We start from the raw sequence: 20917 nt of genomic DNA, 5'->3' as shown, positions 1-20917 counted from the left end.
GGCTCCCTCGCGGCGCGGGCGCGGCGCAGCCCGGCCCCGGCGCAGCCCGGCCCCCACCGGCCCCGCCCCGGGGCAGTGACGCCACTGCCGGCGCCGCGCGCTCTGTTCCGGCGGCGGGTGGGGAGCGCGGGCGCCGCTGCCATGTCCGCTGCGGGTCCCGGGCCCGGCTCCGGAGCCGCCTCTCGGTAAGAGCCTGCTCGGGTCCTGGGCACGGAGTACCCCCGCAGCCCCCGGAGCTGCTCCTCAGCTCGAGTTGGGACCAGCCGGCCGGGGCTCCTCGGCCGCGGGCGGTGAGGCCGACGCGTGTGCTCCTGCCCCCGCCCCCGCCAGAGCGCGGGCCCGGGGGGCTGCGGTAAGACCGGTGGCGCGGGGCTGGACCCCGTCTCGCCGCCCCCGAGCCTGGCGGCGTGTGCCCGGCTGTCCAGGTGTCTTCGCCGCTGCTGGTGCGCGGAAGAGCTGGGAGGAAGGCAGGAGGGGCAGTGGGGCACTGTCCGGCTCCCTGGGCTCACCCAGGCAGGGAGGAGCGGCCAGAGGGAACCTGGATTCAGAGCCCGCCCCGCGACATGCCCAGGACTCGGGTAGATGCCCGCGGGAGGGACCGCGGCTCCCGGGGCCGGGCGCAGGCTGTGCGGGCACAGTTCAGCACACCTGCATCGCTCTTGGGTGGGTGTAGCTGCTTGTGCTGGAGTTTATGCAGTCTAATAGGATGTTTGGGCTGAGCTTGGGCTTCACAACCGAGGTTGGATCCAGATGGATGTTCCTGGTTCTGGGAATGCTGTGCAGAATTGCTGGAGCTTTATGTACAGCCAGCTCCAGAACAGAATGCTTTGTTAGCTTGGCTGCTGTGCTGCATGGTGTGGCTGAATGGTTTCCAGACTAGAGCTAGTCCTTGAGGGAACATCGAACAAAGAGTCATGGTGGAGTTTGCTTTCAGTATGGAGCTAGCTCTCTTTCTGTGATACACTTCGTCTGTAGTGTAGTAACCTCCAACTGGTGATTAACAGTCAACATACTGATTAAGATAATCAGTAAAAGTCATAGAAGATAATCATAGAAGCCTTATCTGCCACTTGTTTGGTTTCCTTCAGTTTTGTCTGTTGTGGATTATCTTAAATTCCGGAAGCTGAATAAGGTATGTTTAGTTGAGAATCACAATTTATGTGCCTCAAGTCAGTGGTTTCATAATAAGTTACTTTTAAAAATGCATGAACATAGTGGCTTTCTCAGCCTGCAAACCTACAGACTTGTTGGGCTGACCCTACTGTGTTTGGGGGATTTTCCTTGTCACCTTGTGGTGCGATCCTTCTTACTTGTGGAGTTCTGCTATCCAGCTTTTGCCACACAAGCAGTGATCTGCCAGTACATTCTCCCTGCTCTGTTTGAAACATTGCTGAGCTTGAAGTCCTGAAGTTTCCAAGTTGCTGCAATTCCTGCAGTGTCTGCCTGCAGCTTCTGTCTCCCCCTCAGCTCTCCCTGCAGCCTCAGCAGCAGTTGTGGCACCTGGGGAACTGTGTATTGTTGGGTTGTGCAACACATTTGATTGAAAAATTGTTGCTTTTCAATTAATTTGGTTGAAAAACTGTCACGGATGTATGCCATAGCTGTAGGGATTCCCAAGTAATTGGTGACTTTGGAAGAATTTGTAACTTCTCAAAACTTTTCCCTGGAAATACCCAGATGCTGAATGAGTTTTCAGTTGAATATGTCAGAGGACACTGTCAATGGGTTTCCATGTGTTGTATGAATGGGTTGGAGCCCCTCTACAGCAGATTAATGTACCATTTCCTAACTTCTGTGTACCAAAAGGTGGTTATAGATGGCTAAACATAAAACTAGATAAAATATACTGAAATACTTTAATTGAACTAAAAGTCAGGCAAGTAGTGTGCTCCTGTGTGCAAGCCATGCTATACGTAAGCTACCCAAGGCATAAAGCAGATAATATGTCGTTGGGACATGAGTAGCTCCATGGCTGTACTCTCAGTTAGCAGAAGTAGGGTTATTTTTTTTCCCTCTTGACAAGTCTCTGCTCTTTTTCCCTGAAATCTGCTCTTAGAAAAGGGACGTTTGATAAAACTTTTACTGGGTCTGCAAAACCCTGTGATTGGAAGAGGAGCTGCCAGGATGGAGATGTGTGGAAACTTTTGAGCCTGAAATGGAATTGTGTCAGGACTTAACAACTGGTATTTTATATATGTTCTTGCACCAAGCAGTGTCTACAGACTACCTATCTCCAGACAGCATCTTCTTACAGGACCTTGGGGGTGGTTTTGTCCCTTATACCATGACCAGTGGCACTCACTGGTTGGTTATACACTGAGGAAGGTCTTTTTCAGCTTTTTTGTGCTTTGTCTTACCCTTAATTTATTTTCTTTATTTCATCCTAATTTATCCAGAATTTTTTTCCTTTACTTAGTTAAGAGGCCACAAACCAGCATCTCTTCAGCAGTATTCTCTGGTGGCCCCTCTCTAGCAGTGATTCTGGGATAATTTGTGCAGATGCCATGACTGGAGGCACTCCAGTACCCGAGGGAGTAACTTCAAATCCTTTCTTTCTTCTTGCTTCTGCCAGCAGAGCCTCAGTGAAGGTGATGTTGCAAGGGCTGGGATCTCCTCCTGATGCTTTACCCAACATGATGTTTAGGAGAGTGCTGTGACACAGCAGGACATAGCAGCCTCTTCAGGGTATGGTGTCATTGTGATTCACACCAGTCACTTCCCTGTCTTTTCCAGGTTGTCACCTATCAGTCCTGTAACTGAACAAGCTAGCTAGAAAACCAGCCTTGTATTTAGAAAAATAATATAATACTGTGATGGAGCTGACTGGGGACTCTTTCCATCTCTTGAATAGACTTTTACTTGGGGTTAAGGGTATGTCTAGCCTAATTTCAGAGGTGATGGAAGAGTTCAGTTCAGCAGCAGATGGGTCCCTCCTGAGTTAAGACTTGACCAGAGCGCTATTCTTGCATCCCAGGAGCTTCCTGTTGCATCTTGAAATGTTTGTTGGTTGTGTTTGAATACTGACAGTGCTGTTTCTCTGAGAGTCACCAGCTGGAACATGGCATAAAGTGTGTGGCAGCTTTAAACCTTGGGTGATGGTTCCTGTTTCTATACAGAGTGCGCTATTATGTGTAATTCCATTTCTGGGATTTTCCAAATCAGTCTCATACTAGTGTTTTTTCTGAGACTCTTTTTTTGCCCTGTTCTTTTTGAGAGAGCTTAAGAAATTCTGCCTTAAATATTACTGACTTAAGGTGATCAGGGTAGAAAAATGAATATTCAGGACCAGGTGATTATTAATTATTCAGAAGAGAAAAGAATGTAGCAGCTGTTTTCAAAACCACATGGAGGTGTTTTGGGTAGAAAAACAATCATACTGGTTCTCTGTACTTCAGATTTCCTCATGCAGCTCCTTTGGTAAAGGCGTAGTTGTTCTTATCTACCTGTTGGGGAAAATACTGTCACAGAAGACAACACTGTTGGTTCAGGGCTTTGAAGTTTCACGTGCAAGTCTGGTCCCATGTGTAGGGTACATCTGTTGCTTTGTTCCCTACCTTTACAATAGCTTTTGAAATTTCAGAAGCTGTTGCCTTGATTATTCTGTGTACTTTAAATCCCCATTTCCTGTCCATCCAGAACTTTTTGGGGTATAGGAAGGGGAGCTGGCCTTTCTAGAAGATGTGATTCAGAGTTAACAAGGGCGCTTCATTATCTTGGCTGATATTCTGAAGAACTACAAAGACACATGAGGTTTAATTCTTCTTATTCTACTTTCTTTTTTTTCCCCATTCTATCCAGTAGTTAGCTCACATGCCAAGCCTCCTGCTATGTTGATGTTTCTGGATATGAGCAAAAATTAATTCTTCTGGTTTAGAAAATAAAAGAAGTTACAAAATACTCATTCGCCTGACCCGATGAAAGCCAGAAAGTCCCCATGAGTCAATAGTATCACTGCGGTTGGCATTTTACAAGATAGAAAAAACAGTTACAGTAATTCCGTGAATCATTAGTCTGTATGATAGCTATCCAGCACCTAAAGAATGTAACTTTATGCTGAATAAAAAAACAGCACCAAGTTGTCATGTAAGTTTCTCTAATGAATGATATTAATTTTTTTTTGTGGCTGCAGTTGTAAAAAACCCAAATATAACTGGTCTTTATTGAAAGTGTAGTTTTCACTGAGCTACTGGCAGAGTCCAGTGTTATGTCATGCAGCTTCTTTTTCCAGTGAAGGAAGTAAAAAGTGGACTAGTTTTTGGCAGACTAGGCCTAAGTCAGAGACAACAGCCCTTTGGGTAAGGTCTTGATACTGACAGATTTTAGAGCTAGGAGGCAGCAGAAAGTGCTGTGGGCTCTTCTTTCCCACAGGTTACCTGGTACCTATGGTAAGCAAGAAGACACTGATTCGTTGGGCTGTCGTTCAGCCCAAAGGTGTGTGTCAGCCTCTGGTTCTGCCTAAACTTCAGTCCTGTTCCTCACTCTCCCACAGCCCCTGGAAATAGACCTGTGGTCACAGGTGACAGAGCTGCCAGGCCCCAAAGAGCTGTGGAAGTGAGTTGTGCTCTGCTCCTTACCTGTTCCAGTTGCCAAATAAAACTGGTTGTAACTTAATGGAGTGTTGGGTTAAACATGCTTTGATTACCACTGCAGGAGTTTGTGTAATGTGATGCCTCTCAGCTGGTGTCAGCTGAAATGAAAGTGCACGATCTTCTTACTGGCCACAGGTCAACTAGTTACAGATCCGTTAGTAAAGCAATGACCCGGTCGTTCATCTGCCGCTTTTCATCTTGGGCTCAAGATTTTCTGTGGTCATCAGGCTTTCCAGGACATACAGCACTGGTTTTGCTGGGATTTGTTTGTTATCTGGTTAGGGATTGATTCTCAGTGCCAAGGTCTGAAGAAAATATATTTATAGCAATGAAGATATCTTCATGATCTTGTTCATTTCCTCCTGGGAGCCACACTTGCACGTACCAGAAGATCAGAGGACCTGGTTTACGTGATGCTTGAAGCAGTGTAGTTTGTTGTCTTTCTTACTTTTTGTGCTTGTTTTTTAAGTGTTGACAAGAGTAAACCGCACATGTGGAAACGCATGCTGTGGAAAGATGCAGACACAAAGTTCGGGTCTCGTCATTTGCCCACAGTTGTGTAAACTCTGAAATCTGATGCTTTTCTTTAGCTCACCTCCTCTTTGTCTTTTCACCTTAAAAGCTGTAACTCAGGAACTGCAGTAACTTGAAAAGCAAACAAACAAGAAAACAGTCTTCCCCCCCGCCCTTTTTCCCCCCCAAAAGAACCCAAAACCTTCACATGCCTTTTTGTTTCTTTGGCTCTCCATCAGCTCCTGTTGACTTGTTGCACTTTGCAATAGACACAGTTGCCATTTGGCTGAATCTGGTAAAGCAGTCTAAGGGAGACCCTGTGATCAGGAACACTCAAATGGCTGCTTATCGTACAGGAACATCAGACCTCTCTCTCCATCTTCCCTTTGTGTCTTTGGTGTGTGTCATCCCATTCCTTCAGGGCCTTCCAATGATTTTTTTTTTTTTGGTGCATGTGGCAGAAGCTGAATATGCATTTGGGATTACTGAATCCCTGGAAGCGTTTAAAGCCAAGTTGAATGGGGCTTGGGGCAAACTGTGGAAGGTGTCCCTACCTATAGTAGGAGAGTGGAACGAGATGGTCTTTAAGGTCCCCCCAGCCCATTCTGTGATTTGGTGACTGCTTCTGAATGAACCCAGAGTCTCACTACTTGCAATAGCCGTGCTGGGTTGCTTGGCAGACTTCTCTTCTGCATTAGAAGACTTGGGAGAACTTCTGCAGGGAGCAGAAGTGCCCTACAGTAAAGAAGTAGGATGGTCCAAAGACTGAAAGCTTATGTCACCACAGTTTTGTTGTCTGGAAGTATATTTTTGGAGGAGAGGGTTGCTAATTGACTGAGTCACTGAGTTTAGAAGTTAATATATTTGAGTACTCTTGAACTGTAAATATTTCATATGAGCTAAATATAAAGAGTTACATGACTGGCAGTTAGATAATTCAAATAAATAACGGTGTGAAAGAGAAAAAAAGGACATGGAAATAGATGGAAGGCCAACAGGGAAGAGTAAGGAAATATGAGTATGTCTTTAATCTGAAGGTTTTGTTGTCCTGGCTGCAGTATCTTTTGGGGTCTGTGTAGAAACTTCATGCAATTTCTCAGTATTTGAATGTAGCTTTTTTGCTGACTCTCCTGGTCTGCGAGGTAACTCTCCAGGTAAGTGAGGAGCACTCACAGTAAATAAAATACCAGTGCCTTCTTTTTTATAAAAAATAATGCACAGCATACTCAGGATCAACTCAGACTTTTTGCTTACATGTGATTTGGTCGCTGGTAGCATATGTTAATTATGGTTCATGCTGAAAAGCACATGAGGTAACATGAAAAAAAAAAAGAGAGTTGGGAGAAATGGGGCCTTTAGGGTAGATTTGAAAAAAAAGTCATCAGCCATTTTTTGGCCAGAGTTGTACCCTGTGGAGGAGACTGTGCTGCTGTTTGTGAGATGTTTGTTCTTTTTTGAAAGTTGGCTGACCAGCCAAGAACAAAGACGGAAAAGGATTTTGTCAGTGAGCTCCAGCAGGAAACAAATCATTTACCATCTAAGTCTGCATTTATTTGAGACTTTATTTGGTTGTAAATTTTGGAATTGTTGAATTCCAAGTAGGACATATTCATTCTTGGTTTGGGTAATTTTTGATGCTGTGGTACTAACTAGTTGTAGATCCTGTAATCATAGCAATTACTATTTGGTGGTGATCAGGGAGCTGACCCCAGGGTTGTGCTGTCTGTGCTGTAAGAAGTCTTGGGGAGATGACAAAAGGAGGCTTTCCTGGAATGTGGTGATGCCAGGGTATCTCTATCCAGGAACAGTGGGGCCAGGGACAGTGGGATGTGGCCAGTGTGAGTGAAGGAGTTTATAAATGGGAACAGCATTACAGATACAGAAGAAGAGAAGCACTCTTGGGTCTGTATGGGTGGAAATCCCAGACCTTAAACGTACTGCTGGGATTAGACTGGGTATCCCTGGATCAGGCCAGTGATAATGATCAGGACCTCTTAACTGAGATCAGAGAAGCTGCAAATTTGGGAGATTTATGATGGACGATTCCACCTACCTGGACAAAGACCAGGTAGTGCCTTATCAGGAGGCGAGGTAGAGGGAACATTCTTCCAATTCAGTGAATGACTGCTTCAGCTTAAACTGTCAGAAGAAGTAGCTTTTTGGATTGTTGTGGTGCGTAGAACCAAATTTAAGCGCTAGTAATGGGAAGGCTTGTAACAACTGCAGTACAATTAGATATAACTGATTAGAATGGGACAGCAGCCAAAATAAATCCAGAACGTGGGTATTCAATTTCAAGAAATTAAAATATCTAAAAATGAAACAAGCTGATTGAAAATCCCCCAAACCATGAAAAGATCTGTCCAAAAGTGAGCAGCCGATAGGGAACTTGTAGGCTGTTTAAAAAATTCTGTCAGAAGCCTGAACAGCAAACAAATTGGGGTGGTGGTGGTGGGGTGTCCCCAGTATCCCTCCATGGCTCAACAAGAAAGCTAAAAAAAATCATAGGGAAGAGATGAGCATTTAAAATGAAAAGTGTGGCAGGTGGGAACAGGAAAATCTGTATGGTGGCAGGTAAAATGTAAAACAAGAATTAAAAAGAGTGAAAAATAAGTTGAACAGCGCCTTGCATAGCAGGCTTAAACCAGTTGTAATATATTCTCCAAATTCATCAAGAGCAGGAATCCAGGTAGCGATTGTGTGGGACTGCTTGGTGGCCAAGGATGAAGTAATGGGCACCCGAGGGTAGTAACGTGTAACGGAAAAGCTCGGTGAGTTCCTTGTTTTCACAGTTAAAGGTGGGCCCTAGAGAACCTCCAGGGAACACCACAGATGACTGAGTTCCACAGTAATAAGGTTATAAAGGACAAAACCACTGCTTACTTGGGAGCATGCTGTCAGCATGGCTTCTGTACAAGCAAATTCCACCTTGTTATTGTCCTGGAGTTCTCAGAGTGCATGGGTAGAGGGGAAGCTACAGGTATAATTAAATTTTCAGAAAACATTTGACAAAGCTGTATTGAAGGAGGTTTCCCCAGGCTTGGAGGAAATGTGCTCTATGAATGGAAGCTTCTGGAAGGAGAGATTTGGACTGCAGGGCACCTCATGACGTGGCCTCTTTTGTTCACAGAAGGTAGGTGGCTCAGGCTCTTGACCACTGGGCTTTTGAGAATGTGCAGGGTTGGATGTTTCACCACCCCTATGGGACAGTCTTGTAGTGTAGACCTCTCACATGGTGAATAAATTTTTCCTCACATTGAACTGGAATTTTCCTTGTTGCAGTTTACAACCATTACATCTTTTTCTAGTCTCTTGAGATGAGTCTGGCTGTGTGTGTTCTGTATCTTTTAGTCTAGATTGAGACAAGCCTTCGTTGCTGCCAGGACTCACAGCTGACTCATGTTGTACTTGTCCACCAGGATTGTTCAGGTTCTTTCCTGCAGAACTGTGGCCTCTCAGTTTGTTCCCAGCCTGTCGTGTTGCATGGGGTTGCCCTGTCCCTAGGGCAGCCTGTAGCCCTTGCCGCTGTTGAACTTCTTGAGGTTCCTGCCAGCCTGTCCTGCCAAGTCACAACTGAATTACAGCTCTGCTTTCCAGGCTTTTGGATTGCACCTCCCATTTTGGTCTTATCCATGGATTTTCTCTGAAGGCATGTGCTGTACTGTTGAACTTGTCATGATGAAGATGTTAGTACTGTGTCCACTGTCATCTCTTGTGCGTAGCTTTTTGTTACCAGCCACTAGTTAGATTGTTGCCATGTAGTCACAGTCCTTTGAACCTGGCCATCCACACAGTTTTCCTGTGGACAGGACTCTGTCCATAGTTTATATCTGCCCAGTGTGGCTGCAAGCATGCCAAAGGACTCTGCATTACTGAAGGGAGATACTGAATATTCATAGCTCTTATTTTCCAGAGCAAATAATTTCATCAGAGGCGGCAGTCAGATTGGGCAGGCACCATTTGGCTTTGGTGAATCCATGCTTCTTGTTCCCAGTTTCTTGCTTGTCCTTTGTGTGTGTACGAATGATCTCCATGGGGATTTGCTCCACAGTCCCCTGAGACACTGGGATGAAACAGACAGCTGGCTTCTCTCTCCCTTATTGTCTGTCTTGAAGGTGACATTTGCCCTTTTCCAGTCATAAGTCACCTTCCAGATTGATGTGACCTTTCTAAAATGATAGGAAGCAGATCCTTCTCCATCCGTGTCTGGTGTTAGTTGTGTATGTCCAGTTTTCCTAAGGCAGTCTCTAACTTCATCTTCCATTGTTAGTGCCAGTGTTAGTGTCTGGGAGCAGCAGGGAAGGGCCACTGAGTGGTAGCACAGCAGGCAGCTGCAGCAGCAAGGGCGCAGTCCCTCAGGACCCACAGGGAGAACTGGGTGATGGCAGGAGTCAGGCAGGAGCTTGAGTGGGCAGGTGGATCCCAGGAGGCACCTTTGTGCTCCAACTAGGAGGTTAGGTCTATAGCTCAGGTGGGAGCCAGAGGGGAGATCTGCAGCTTAAAAGCAGTTCCCAAGACAGGAAGTGGAGTTGCTGGTGCCTTCAGTAGTGCTTTCTGGAAAAGCTGTCCCCAAGGTCACCAGCTGCACTGTCTTGGTCTTGAGCCCAGGTAACCAAACCCCTAGGATGGGATATATTTTCTGGGGGTCCTGACAGGTGACACTTTCACCTTCCAAGCTCTCCCATGAGGCACAAGGACTTGGGAGGCCTGAAAGCAGACCTTGATAGTAAAGCCTGAAGAAAGGAAGACGTTGAATCCCTCAGCCTTTCCTGTATCGTTGGTCAGTTGATGCCTGCCTGCTCAACATCTGACCAGCAGGTTTCTTGGCCTGTTGCTACTAGTGTGCTCAGAGGAGCCCTAGGAGCCCTTTTGTTGCATTTTGTATCCCTTGCCAGATTTGAGACAGCTAAGCTTTTGATCTCTGTGTGCTTCAGCAGTTCTGGTGAAGTCCTCATAGGTACCTGGTCTTAGCTTGGCCTCCCACATTCTTCCTTTTTGAGCTTAGTCAGAAGTTGTCTGTCTAACTGTCCTCTCCCTGCGTCTGCTCATTTTCTTGCCTGTTGGGGTGGAATGTGCTCTTGCACTTGGGGAAGCTGTCCTTGATGATCAGATGTTGCCTCTTCAGGCCCCCCCGTAGCACTGTACAGATCAGATCAGTCTTCTGAACAAACTATAAGCTGGCTGTTTATTTTACTTGTCATCTTCACTTCTCCTGGGATCTTGAACTTCTACCATGTTACATCACCACCTAAAAAAATCTTTGATACACTGAGAAACATGACTTTTGTTCACCCCACCATATTGCTCTTACAGTGGATATTGGTGCTTAAACTGGATTTGTCCAACATCTTTACCAGTGATCTGGAGGAATGAATGGCCAATAAGATTTTCTAAGTTTTTTGATGTTACCAATGATTTAAGTTCAAGACTGAGTGATCAAAAAATGGCTTCAGTGGAAAAACTTCAGTGTAGATAAATTTACAAGAAGTTAATATAATGAAAATAAATATGGTTTAGATTTTTTTTTCTAAATTAAAGGTAATTCATCTCGGGAAAAACAATCTAAACCCTGCCTAACGGGAGGCTGAACTCAGAATGGGCAATTGTGACTCCAGGAGGGGAACCTGAGGGCAGCGATGGGTCACTGAAATGATTCCTTGTGTAAGCAGCAGCCAGACAAAACACTGATGATGCTGGCTGGCTTAGGACAACAGACAGAGACATCATTTTACTGCTCGGTTGTAAAGCTGTGGTTGCAGCCACATCTTGTGTATTATGTGCATCTGTGGTTGCTGTGTCTGAAGTGGGCAGTGACCATGACCATAGTGGATGGAGCAGATTTTTAAAAACCCAAGAGGAGCTGAAGGGTGGGAGCCTGATTTGGAGACAGAATGTGATCAAGGTTCACAGAATCCTGAAGGCAGAGGACGTGCTGAAAGCCGAGCTGCTCACCCAGTCCTGTACCAGGACTGAAAGCCCTTGGAAACCTGGTGGAGGTGGTCATGCTCACACAGGTCCTGCCGGTGTAGCTGAGTGAAACGGACCATGCGTCTGCTCTCAGCAGATATTGCTGGGCTCCCCCTGCCTCTGTCAGCAGGACAGATGCTGTGTGAAGCAAATGGTGTAATAAATCCATTTACTTAAAAGCAATGGCTCCTACTGAGTAGCTGAGTGTTGAACACCATCATTTAAACTGTTTTTTTCCCCAGAAAAAAAAAAAAATCTCAAATTTCCAATACTTTTTTCCTGATTTTTTTTTTTTGAGCAGGTTATTCTAGCAACTAGTGTTGCTAAGACATGAATAACTACAGATGTTCTCAGAACTAATCATACCCTGATAAACACCATGTCTGACCCTAATGCAAAATAACAAAAAAAGTAAATTTACTGTAGTCACAACCTCTGTAATAAAATTGTGGTGAAGGTTGAGTACTGAAAAAGTTTCTCTAGTAGAACTGTAGGTGCATTTCATGCTAGCCTCTGGTACTAGTTATATCACTTTTTGATATGTATGAGTCAAATCTTTTATTGAAAAGGAAATTTAGAACTGCATAATGTCAGTAATTCCTTTTTGCGGTTAATGTGATGCAGGTTTGCTGTCTGACTGAGAGAGGCTTAAAATGTTCTGTCTTTTGTTCAGGAAGTGTCCTAATCTATTATAATGTGTCTGAAGTGGCTTTTAGGAATTAAAGGCAGTGTGTCCTGCTGTTGGAAAGTTTGTTTTTAAAGCCATGGAAGTCAAACAGCTTTTTTTTTCTGTCTAGGGCTGCAGCTCTAGAAATTTGTGATCTGTTTATTAATTTCCAGAAACACAAAAATGTATATGAGCTGTGAGATTTCAGGTACCACACCCTGTGTGGCCTTCAGGGAAAAATCTGCCCTGTCTCACTGCAAATTATATCCTCAGGAACAGAGGAGGGAATCAACTCTTTTACTTAGCTGACGTTTGTGTAAATCACTGTACTTCAGTTTTGTCACTGAAAGGTAGCTGCAGTTCTGTGTTCTTGTGCCCTGTGAACGATGCACATTGGCTCTGTCTAGCAGGAATTGCCACATGATTTCTGGGCTCAGTGGGAGTTGTTTTTCTTGAGGATGAAGTTGTTCTTTCCAAATCTTCCTTTTGTGAAAACAGTTCTTTTCCCCATTAAAAATTTCCCTGCTGTGTTTCAAAATCAAATTGAAAAAACATTGCATAAGAACTGGGAAAATAAGCATGTGTCATTAGTCAAGCAGAGTGAGCTGCAGACAGTCAGACCACTGATAGCCCTTCAAGGATCTAAAAATCATGGGGAAATTCCTGTCAATGGAACAGACATTCCTTAGGGGAAAATGAGATTTGTATATCCATGTTTAATTTCAGTTATTTTCTCACTCTATTTATTTCTTATTTTATTTCTCGCAACACAATTTGCTTTCCATTTTAAGGTTACGAACTTTAATCAAACCATGATTTTTCAGTCCCACAGGACATTATTTGGAGGCTTGTCATGACCATCCATACCTTCAGAAATAGGGCATACAAAATGCCTTCCTTGTAACTTTTACAGTGTTTGATTCTGAAATTTCCTGGTTGATAAAGAAGGGAAGAAAGAGCACGGAGAGAGAGCAGGGAATCATGGAGCAGCACTCATCGCAAAGGTTTATTCTCCTGGTTGTTGCAGTGTTTTGAAGATACCTGTGGGTGTTGTACCCTAGGGGCATGTGGGTGTGTGTGGAGGATGAGAAGAGCCAATAGTGGAGTATCAATGTTTGTCGTGAGCTCTGCTTCTGGATTTGTTCAAGCCAGGGAATCAACAGGCTGGTGTGTAGCCCAGCTTTCATTCATTAACTTGAGTCCTTTTTCAGCTCTGCTTCTGAAGAAGGAAACTAGGAGAAAACTGTTCATGAAGGGGGTAGATTTAACAAGAGAAAGCCTGAAGGATGGTGTCTTGAAGATGGATTTTAGAGGGCATTCAAGACTTGTTTTGGAGAGCAAGGCTGTTGAGGAGTTAGTTGTCAATAGTATTAGAAAGTAGGACTCGGCACAGGGGGGTTGGCACCACAGTGTGAAGTTAGAAATCCCACTTCCTTTTTCTTCTTACTTCAGCTGTTTTTCAAACACTGGAGCAAGGTACCTGTTCCCATTGGTTTGGAAGCTGTGGGATGACAGTCACAGACATATACTGTGCAACCTGAATTTGACGGTTACAAATGAACTCCTGCGCACCATGGGAACGAGGGTATGCACTGTGCTACTGCCAACTGCTTCTGAGAGCAAGTGACTTGTGTGAGGTATTTCATTCCGTGGTGGAGGAGGAAAGCTCACTGAGCCCCTCCTGCGCTCTCCTGTCTCTGCACAGGGTTGCACTACTACGGTGAGTCCCTTTTCTTTTGAGTATCTGTAATGTTTTTTGATTTTCACCAGATTGAACATTTTACACACCAGTTTATTCACTCATTTTGTTTGTATCACTGTAATGTTACAACTCATGAAGAATTTCTATGATCTTGGTTTTGCCTGGAGGAAGAAAAAAAATGAAACTTAGTACACAAAATTGTTCAATTCCTGACAGTTCCTTAAGGGGCTGTTTTATTCCATAAACTAGGAACCAGGCTGATGCTGTAATCTCCTGGGGTCTTTAATCAAGCTGTTTCAAAGCAAAATGGGAGATTCTTGTTGTTGGCCTGTATTTGCTAAATCCTCAGGAGGGATCCTCAGGTTGGATGTGCTGCCTTGGTATAGTCAGAACACTGATCAGCCTGTGTTCAATAATAAGTTGGAAATATTTCATCAGCTTGGCAGGTTGAAATACTATCATAGTTGGATATAGGAGTGCTGAGATACAAGGAAAAATAAAATATATGTGTTGCCTGCTTACACTGTAATGTGGAGGAGCACAGGCCATTGCCATCGTGCGGGGAGGACTGAGAGCATATTTTGCTGAAGATTAAAACTTAAGTCAAACCTTCAGAATAAAAAGCACTCAGCAGCTGTGCAGTGCATAGTAACGTCAATATGTGTCTCTTTTACCTTTGTTTTTATTTGGGTATTTTAATTAAATCTAAAAAAAACAAAGGGGGGGGGGGTTAGATCTACCATACTGCACTTTGCCAAGTTCTGCTCTTCTCTGTCAGAAGCTGTTTGTCATGTGGTGAGTGGCACTGAATGAAAACATTGTGAGGAAAAGCTCTGCTCCAGTTGGGTGATGTCTCAGATTGCTTTGGCTGCATGCTCCAATTCTGTGTGTGTCTAATGCAGCAGCATGGGACACATTGTCATGAAATGCCCCACCAGAAAATATGGGAAGCCTATGCTATTCTTCTGCCTAATTAATGTATTTTTGTTGCTGTTCATTGTAAAGTGGTGGTCCTTGAATAACTAAGGAATGAAAATAACTGCAGAGATGACTTGTACAAAACATTACAGCTACTGCTGTAAAAGACAATAAAAAAATGTTTCTATAAATACATAGTACACCGCTTAGACAAATCTCTGGGGCCAGATAGAATCCAGTCAAGGTAGTGAAGGAGCTGGCAGAGGTGCTCACTGAGCCACTTTCCATCATTTCCCAGCCTTCCTGGCTAACAAGGAAGGTCCTACTTGACTGGATGCTTGCAAATGTAGTGCCCATCCAGAAGAAGGGTCAGAAAATGGATCTGGGGACTACAGCCTGACCTCAGTGGTGTGGAAGGTTATAGAACAGACCATCTTGCATGCCATCATATGGCACATAGTGGACAACCAGGGGTCAGTCCCAGCCAGCACGTGCCAGGAGAGGCAGATCCTGCCTGACCAATCTAATGATCTACAACAAGGTGACTTGCATCGTGGATAAGGGAGGGGCTGTGGATGTGTCTACCTGAACCTTAGTAAACCCTTTGACACCATTTCTCCTGGACAAACTGGCTGCTCAGGGCTTGGACAGGTGCTCTCTTTGCTGGGTTTAAAACTGTCTAGATGGCTGGGCCCAGATGGTGAAGGGGAATGGAACTACATCCTTCTGTGGCTGGGCACTGGTGGAGTTCCCCAAGGTTCAGTATTGGGGACCAGCCCTGCTTAATATCTTTATGAATGTTCTGGACAAGGGGATGGAGTGCATCCTAAGCACAACAATCCCACGGAACGCTCCAGGCTAGGAGGAAAATGGCTGGAAGGGGGCCTGTCAGGAAAGGACCTGCGGGTGCTGGTTGGACAGCTGCTGAACATGAGCCAGCATGTGTGCCAAGGGCATCCTGGCCTGTGTGAAAAATGGTGTGTCAAGCAGGAATAGGGAAGTGTTTGTTCCCCTCCTTTGGGTTCAGTTTTTGGGCCCCTCACTAGAATACAGACACTGAGGGCTGGAGCGTGTCCAGAGAAAGGAAGCAGAGCTGGGAAGGGTCTGAAGCACAAAGTCTGATGAGGAGCAGCTGGGAGAAGCTGGTGGGGCTCAGCCTGGGCGAGGCCTCGGAGGATTCATCTTGCTCTCCACAACTCCGTGACAGGAGGATGGAGCCAGGTGGGGTTGATGCCTTAGGTTTTAACTTTTCTGTTTTCCAAGTCCTGCACTGCAAGTGTGTAACTGAAGTTTCTTGCTAAGCCTGTTAATTTCTGTGCTCTCGTGCTAGGTAGACATAACAAAGCCTCTCCGGGGTCCTAGGCCCAGAAAGTATAAACCAAAGAGTCCTCTAAGGGGGGGTAAGCTGAGGGGAAATGAATCATAACTGAAGCTTGTAATTGGAGAATTAACCCTGATAGGCAAATGAACCAAACCTATAAAAGTGTGAATAACTCGTGACCCATTGTCCATCTTGGGGTCCATCTTGGCAGTGGCCTCTGGCCCCCAGGGGTACCTTTGAAGGCCTTTCAAATAAATACCTGCCTTATTCCCTTACTCCTGTCTTGTCTCTGTTTCTAGGAGGCCTCTCAAGGCAATCAGGGTCAGGCTCTGCTCCCAGGGGACAAGGATGGACAAGAGAAAATGGCCTCAAGCTGTGCCAGGGAAGGTTTAGATTGGATATTAGGGAAAATTTCTTCACTGAAAGGGCTGTTCTGCCCTGGCACAGGCTGCCCAGGGCAGAGGTGGTCACCATCATTCAAGGGATTTAAAAGACAAGGCACTTGGGGGTATGGGTTAGTGGTGGCCTTGGCAGTGCTGGGTATTGGTTGGACCTAATGATCTTGGAGGTCTTTTCCAACATAAATGATTCTATGGTTTTATTCCAAATCACTGTTTAATAGATGTAACTTCATTACCCCAATCAAAGCTTTGTTCTTAGGGAAATAGTGACTGATTTAAAGTAATACAAAACCATTGTCAATTAGCTTTTTTTTTCCTGATCAGGGTAATTACTGTGTGTTGGTTTTATCACCACTATCCTGACTTTAATTATTTGCAGCTTGGGAGAACTGTTTCTTGCTGCTTTTCTTTGCCCCAGTCACAAGAAGATGTGTGCCTGCTCTGCATGAGAACCCGGTGACTGAGTGGGTGATAGAGGTGAAAAGCCTGTTGGTATATTTATCACCATGACTGATGTCTCTGTTTCATCGAAGTGACAACATCAAGTAGATGGTAAAATTATGGTTTCATTTACCCATGACTGTGGCTGAAAAGGCACATCCTGCTTGCTCTGCTTGCATGTTTTTTCTGACCCACGTCCTGCTTGCTCCCCCTGGAACAGGGCTGTGCAGGGCCAGAGCGATCTCCCTGACAGCAGCTCTAGCAGAAAAGATTGTGCTTGGGTCTCTCTGGTTTTTTCTTTTCTTTTCTCTTTCTTTTCCCTTAGCAGATCCTACATCCAGACTGCTGTTCAACCACACAAGCCTCTGGTGGCCGTGAAGGAGGGAGTGTCAGGCAGGCAGGAGTGGGCTGCGGGAGGTGGGGAGAGGCAGGAGCTCTCCCTTCTCCCACACCAGTGTAAGTTGCTGCTGACCTTGGCTGGGGGAGGATGCCCTCACCCCTTGCTCCCAGGTGTGAAGTTCAGTGCCTCCATTTCACCCAGACACACACTGCTGCTTGGTCTGTGGAACGACAGCCTTGGGCACACCTCGAGTGTGAGGTGTCCTCTGCCCGTGCTGCTGTTTCTGGAGGTACAGGGAAGGCATGAAGCCACCCTAGGCCAAGTTCTCACTTGGAGTTCTCACTTCCGTGGGAGAAGGCATGAAGCCACCAGAGGCCAAGTTCTACCTGCCATTAAGGCAGGCACTTACTGTTCACCTGCTTTGGTTCAGTCATCTGCTTCCAGGTGCTACAAGGTGCCTGACTTACTTGGGAAGAGTGTTTTCTTCATGCATGTAACGTATTAAATGGGGCTCTGGCAATCTTTTTGCCTTTGTAACTATTTAGATCCTTCTCAAAACCAAAATTGTAAAACTACTCGCAGCCTTTAAGCAAAGCATGGCATGGGAAGTTACTGCTGTGTGGATCAGTGGAATGCAAAATATTTTTCTGTACTGAAGAGTTTAGTTTGGGATTTTTCTATGAAATTACACAACAAAACAGGGTTAGATAAGAGAAGTGAAGGATGAGGGACAGGACCTCTAGGTATGAATTCCAAATCTTCTTGCTCTTGGCCATTGTATTCTGTACTCCTTTTTATAATCTCTCAGTGGCAGAGTTTCTCTTCAGACCTGATTTTTCTCTGTTATTTCTACAAAAAATAAAAGAAATAAGATTTATATTTAAAATAAAACAATTGAAACTGATGGAGAAAAAACTGTAAAGATAACAGTAGAGCTTTGTATTGTAGACTTTCTTGTGTGTTGTGAATAGGGTCGTTTCCAAAGAACCTGAGTTATGGACGAGACTAATTGTGAATTCAGTTGATTTAGAGTTCAGGCAATAAGGGTAAGTAGCTTTGATTAGGGGTGGCAGCCTTGCAAAATCCTCAAACCCTCAATGAAATTTTATCCTGGCACGTACAATACACGCTGGCACATAAGAGCTGTCCTCAGATAAGGGAGAAACGCTTTGTGTTTTCGTGGTTAATATGAAATTATTCCAGGCTGCATAGCATCCCTGCGGCTGGCATGTGGGACTTGGCTGCGGGCGGGCTGCATGTGCTGGCAGGTTAAGTAGGTCTGGCAGGAGCCAGGGAGGGGACAGAGACATGGTTTTTAGGACACCAGAAAGTTACTTCTGTAAACTAGTTCAGTCAGTCACTTTGTGTGGGGATAGTTCCATGATTTGAAGGTGCCTGAATGCTCCGAACAGGATGGGAAAACAGAAGGTCCTAGAAGAAAGAGCAGTTGATAAAATGGCCTTTTGCATTTCCACAGACACTTAGAGACAGACTTTTGGGGCTGTGGAGGCAGGAATTGGTTGTACCTCAGCACAGAAAGTCTCTGGATTTAATTTCTCCAACCCGCTAAGTGTTTTTCAGCATTTTTTCTAATTTCTGTAATCCCCTGAAGTTGTGCTGTGTGGGCGTGTGGCAGAGCAGGCGCTGCTGGGGTGGCAGAGGAGGCAGCTCAGGAAAAGCTGCTCTGAAGAGGTTGGGGTTTAATAAAATGGCTCCAAAATGAGAAGGGGAAAGAGCAAAAACACAGGTCATACTGCTCATGCACGTCATGTGGGCAGAGGGGGAAGCCAGGAGGACGCAGGCCTTTATCTTTTGCCCAGCAAATTGCAAAAGTTAATCAGGTTGTGAAAATATTCTGCAAAATTTCTTTTTCATGATTTTAAGCCCCTGGAAGATAGCAGCTTTTTGGTGTAAGATATAAGATTTCTCTGCTAAATGCTTCCAAAATAAAAATTATTTTATAAAATTTCATCAAACTTCTCTTTTTGAAAGGTGCCGTTGAAATAAAGAACTTGCTTTGCGAATTTGGCAAGGAACAGCACTGTGTGTAAATGCATTTAGGTGTACAGTCTTGTCCTGATTTTTTTTTGAGTGTTATATAAATGTTCTAAATTAAAACAGGTTAGATTGAATCATGCTGTTTACTGACCTAGTAGACCAGACTTGATCATTTAAAGTGTCTTTAAAATCATGGTGCACGTGTCTGATTAGTGTATTAGCTTCTGCAGTCAGTGTGGTCCGAGTAAATGATGTAGAAATGTACCATGTGCATGAAAAATCTGTATCTTCAAAGCTTAAAGCTAAATCCCTTGTTTATGAAATCTTTCCATATATGAGTTTTGTATTTTATTTGGGAGATGGCCACACGAGTTTTGTGGGAGGAGTATATAACAATTAATATTCTCTGATAGCCTACATGATAAGACCCCCCAAAAGTACATAAAGCTATGAACACCTTTTTTTAACAGGACTTGAAGACTGCTGAGGAACACACGATTTGAATCATTTAAGCATTAAAATAGTAATACCCATGGAAGAGCCACAAGACTTACCCGAACAACCAGTAAGTACATTTAAAAAAGACTAAAAATGAAAATATAAAACAAATTTGTGATCTCACAAATTCAGTATACAGTTATTTTAACTAATACTGGAAAAGAAGGCTTATACTTAGTATATTTATCCAGAGGACAAAAAGCATTTTGTTGTTCGTAAAATGTGCTGTACATTTAATTTACTATAATTGTACAGGCTGTAGTAATAAAGGAATAGTTATGTATACTTGAACTCTGTGATGTTTCTATGCATGCAAAGATTACCTGTTATGCTCAGAAAACCAGACTTATTTTAAGCCTGTTGTAGAGAAAATAAAATTTACTATTTTAGGGACAAAATCTGCATGCTGGTTATTACAGGGTATGTAGTCTTTAATTCTTCTTATGCTTGAGATCTTGAAAAGATCCCGGAATTCATTGTTTCCACAAGTGGAAGGCATTTTTTAATGCCTAATGTAACAGTACGTTGGGGTAGGGAAGCATGTGGGAAGGTTAAAGTTGCTACGTATTTGTGAAGTATTTGCAGTACTGTTTGCATTATCAATAACTGATATTAACGCAGCACAGGAGTGTTGGGTAGAGAATTATCAATACAATACGAGATGAATTAAATTGCCTATCTAAAACACAATAGCAAAGGACTTAAGCAGAAATATTTGTATTAATGTTCTGTTCCCAAAATAAACCTGGTGCAGACTCAACAAGAAATTGCCAAATTACCATGGGAGTGATGCTTGTAATCTTGGAGGCCTTGTCAAATGCACACAGAAACAGAATAATGTGCTTGAGGGTACTTTGCATGTGTTCTAATTGAAAAGATTTTGATGCCTTTTTAATGTGAGAATTCAATGTTCTTCAGTTAAACTAGTTAGAAAATACATTGTAATGTCATTTATGCAATTTTATGGCTTAGGAACTAAGTCAAATGAAATGGAAAAGTAAACTTAAAATTATTTAGAACCTGGCTTGTCACAATCTGCAGATGATGGGCCTGAGTAATATCCATGAAATGTGAAACTAAGTAGCAAAACCATATAGTTTGTATTCCAGCTATTTGAAGAGTTTAAAAATGTACTAAAAAAGGAAATTACATCCTTATACCATGAAAACTGTCTGTATTCTTCAGGGCACAAGCGATAGGGTACAGCTAATTTTCAGTGGAGTGTCCTTTAAGCAGATTCTGTTGTAATATTCAGCTAAAGATTTTCTTGGTAATTTCTTTCAAGTATCTGATACCAGTCAGTCATTCTGTGACAGAATATAAGACTAGATGGGTCATAATGAATAAGTGAGGCAGTATTTTGGGTAGAGTGGAACATTCTTGCAGGAGGAAATGGAAAGAAAATTTTGTTTTCTTTTTTGTATAGTGAGACCATTCCTGAAACATGTGAATTTTCTTTAAGTAAAAAAATAAAAGGAAACTGAGGTCAGCTTTGCAAAATCCTGTCAGCTGAATCACCCAGTGATGGTATTGTGCACACTTAATTTCTTTCCCAAATGTTT

The 20917-nt window shown here is 43.9% G+C and overlaps 1 protein-coding gene across 6 annotated transcripts in view; it reads left to right on the top strand.

The window, feature by feature from the left end:
* The first annotated feature begins 100 nt into the window (after positions 1-100).
* EYA3 (EYA transcriptional coactivator and phosphatase 3) overlaps positions 101-20917 on the top strand; it is a 58199-nt gene continuing 37382 nt past the window's right edge. For 4 of the 6 annotated variants that reach the window (XM_032132118.1, XM_032132117.1, XM_032132116.1 and 1 more), the window contains exons 1-2: positions 101-185; positions 19328-19422. In XM_032132118.1, the coding sequence (XP_031988009.1) occupies positions 19390-19422 (33 nt within the window). In that variant the 5' untranslated portion in view covers positions 101-185; positions 19328-19389. Of the gene's footprint in view, positions 186-16847; positions 16976-19327; positions 19423-20917 lie in introns of all 6 variants that reach the window. The other 2 variants (XM_032132115.1, XM_032132119.1) reach the window with 2 other exon arrangements.

Source organism: Corvus moneduloides, chromosome 23, assembly GCF_009650955.1.
Source record: "Corvus moneduloides isolate bCorMon1 chromosome 23, bCorMon1.pri, whole genome shotgun sequence".
Taxonomy (NCBI): Eukaryota; Metazoa; Chordata; class Aves; order Passeriformes; family Corvidae; genus Corvus; species Corvus moneduloides.
The sequence above is the reverse complement of the archived record's forward strand: the minus strand, read 5'-3'. Positions and strand labels throughout refer to the sequence as shown.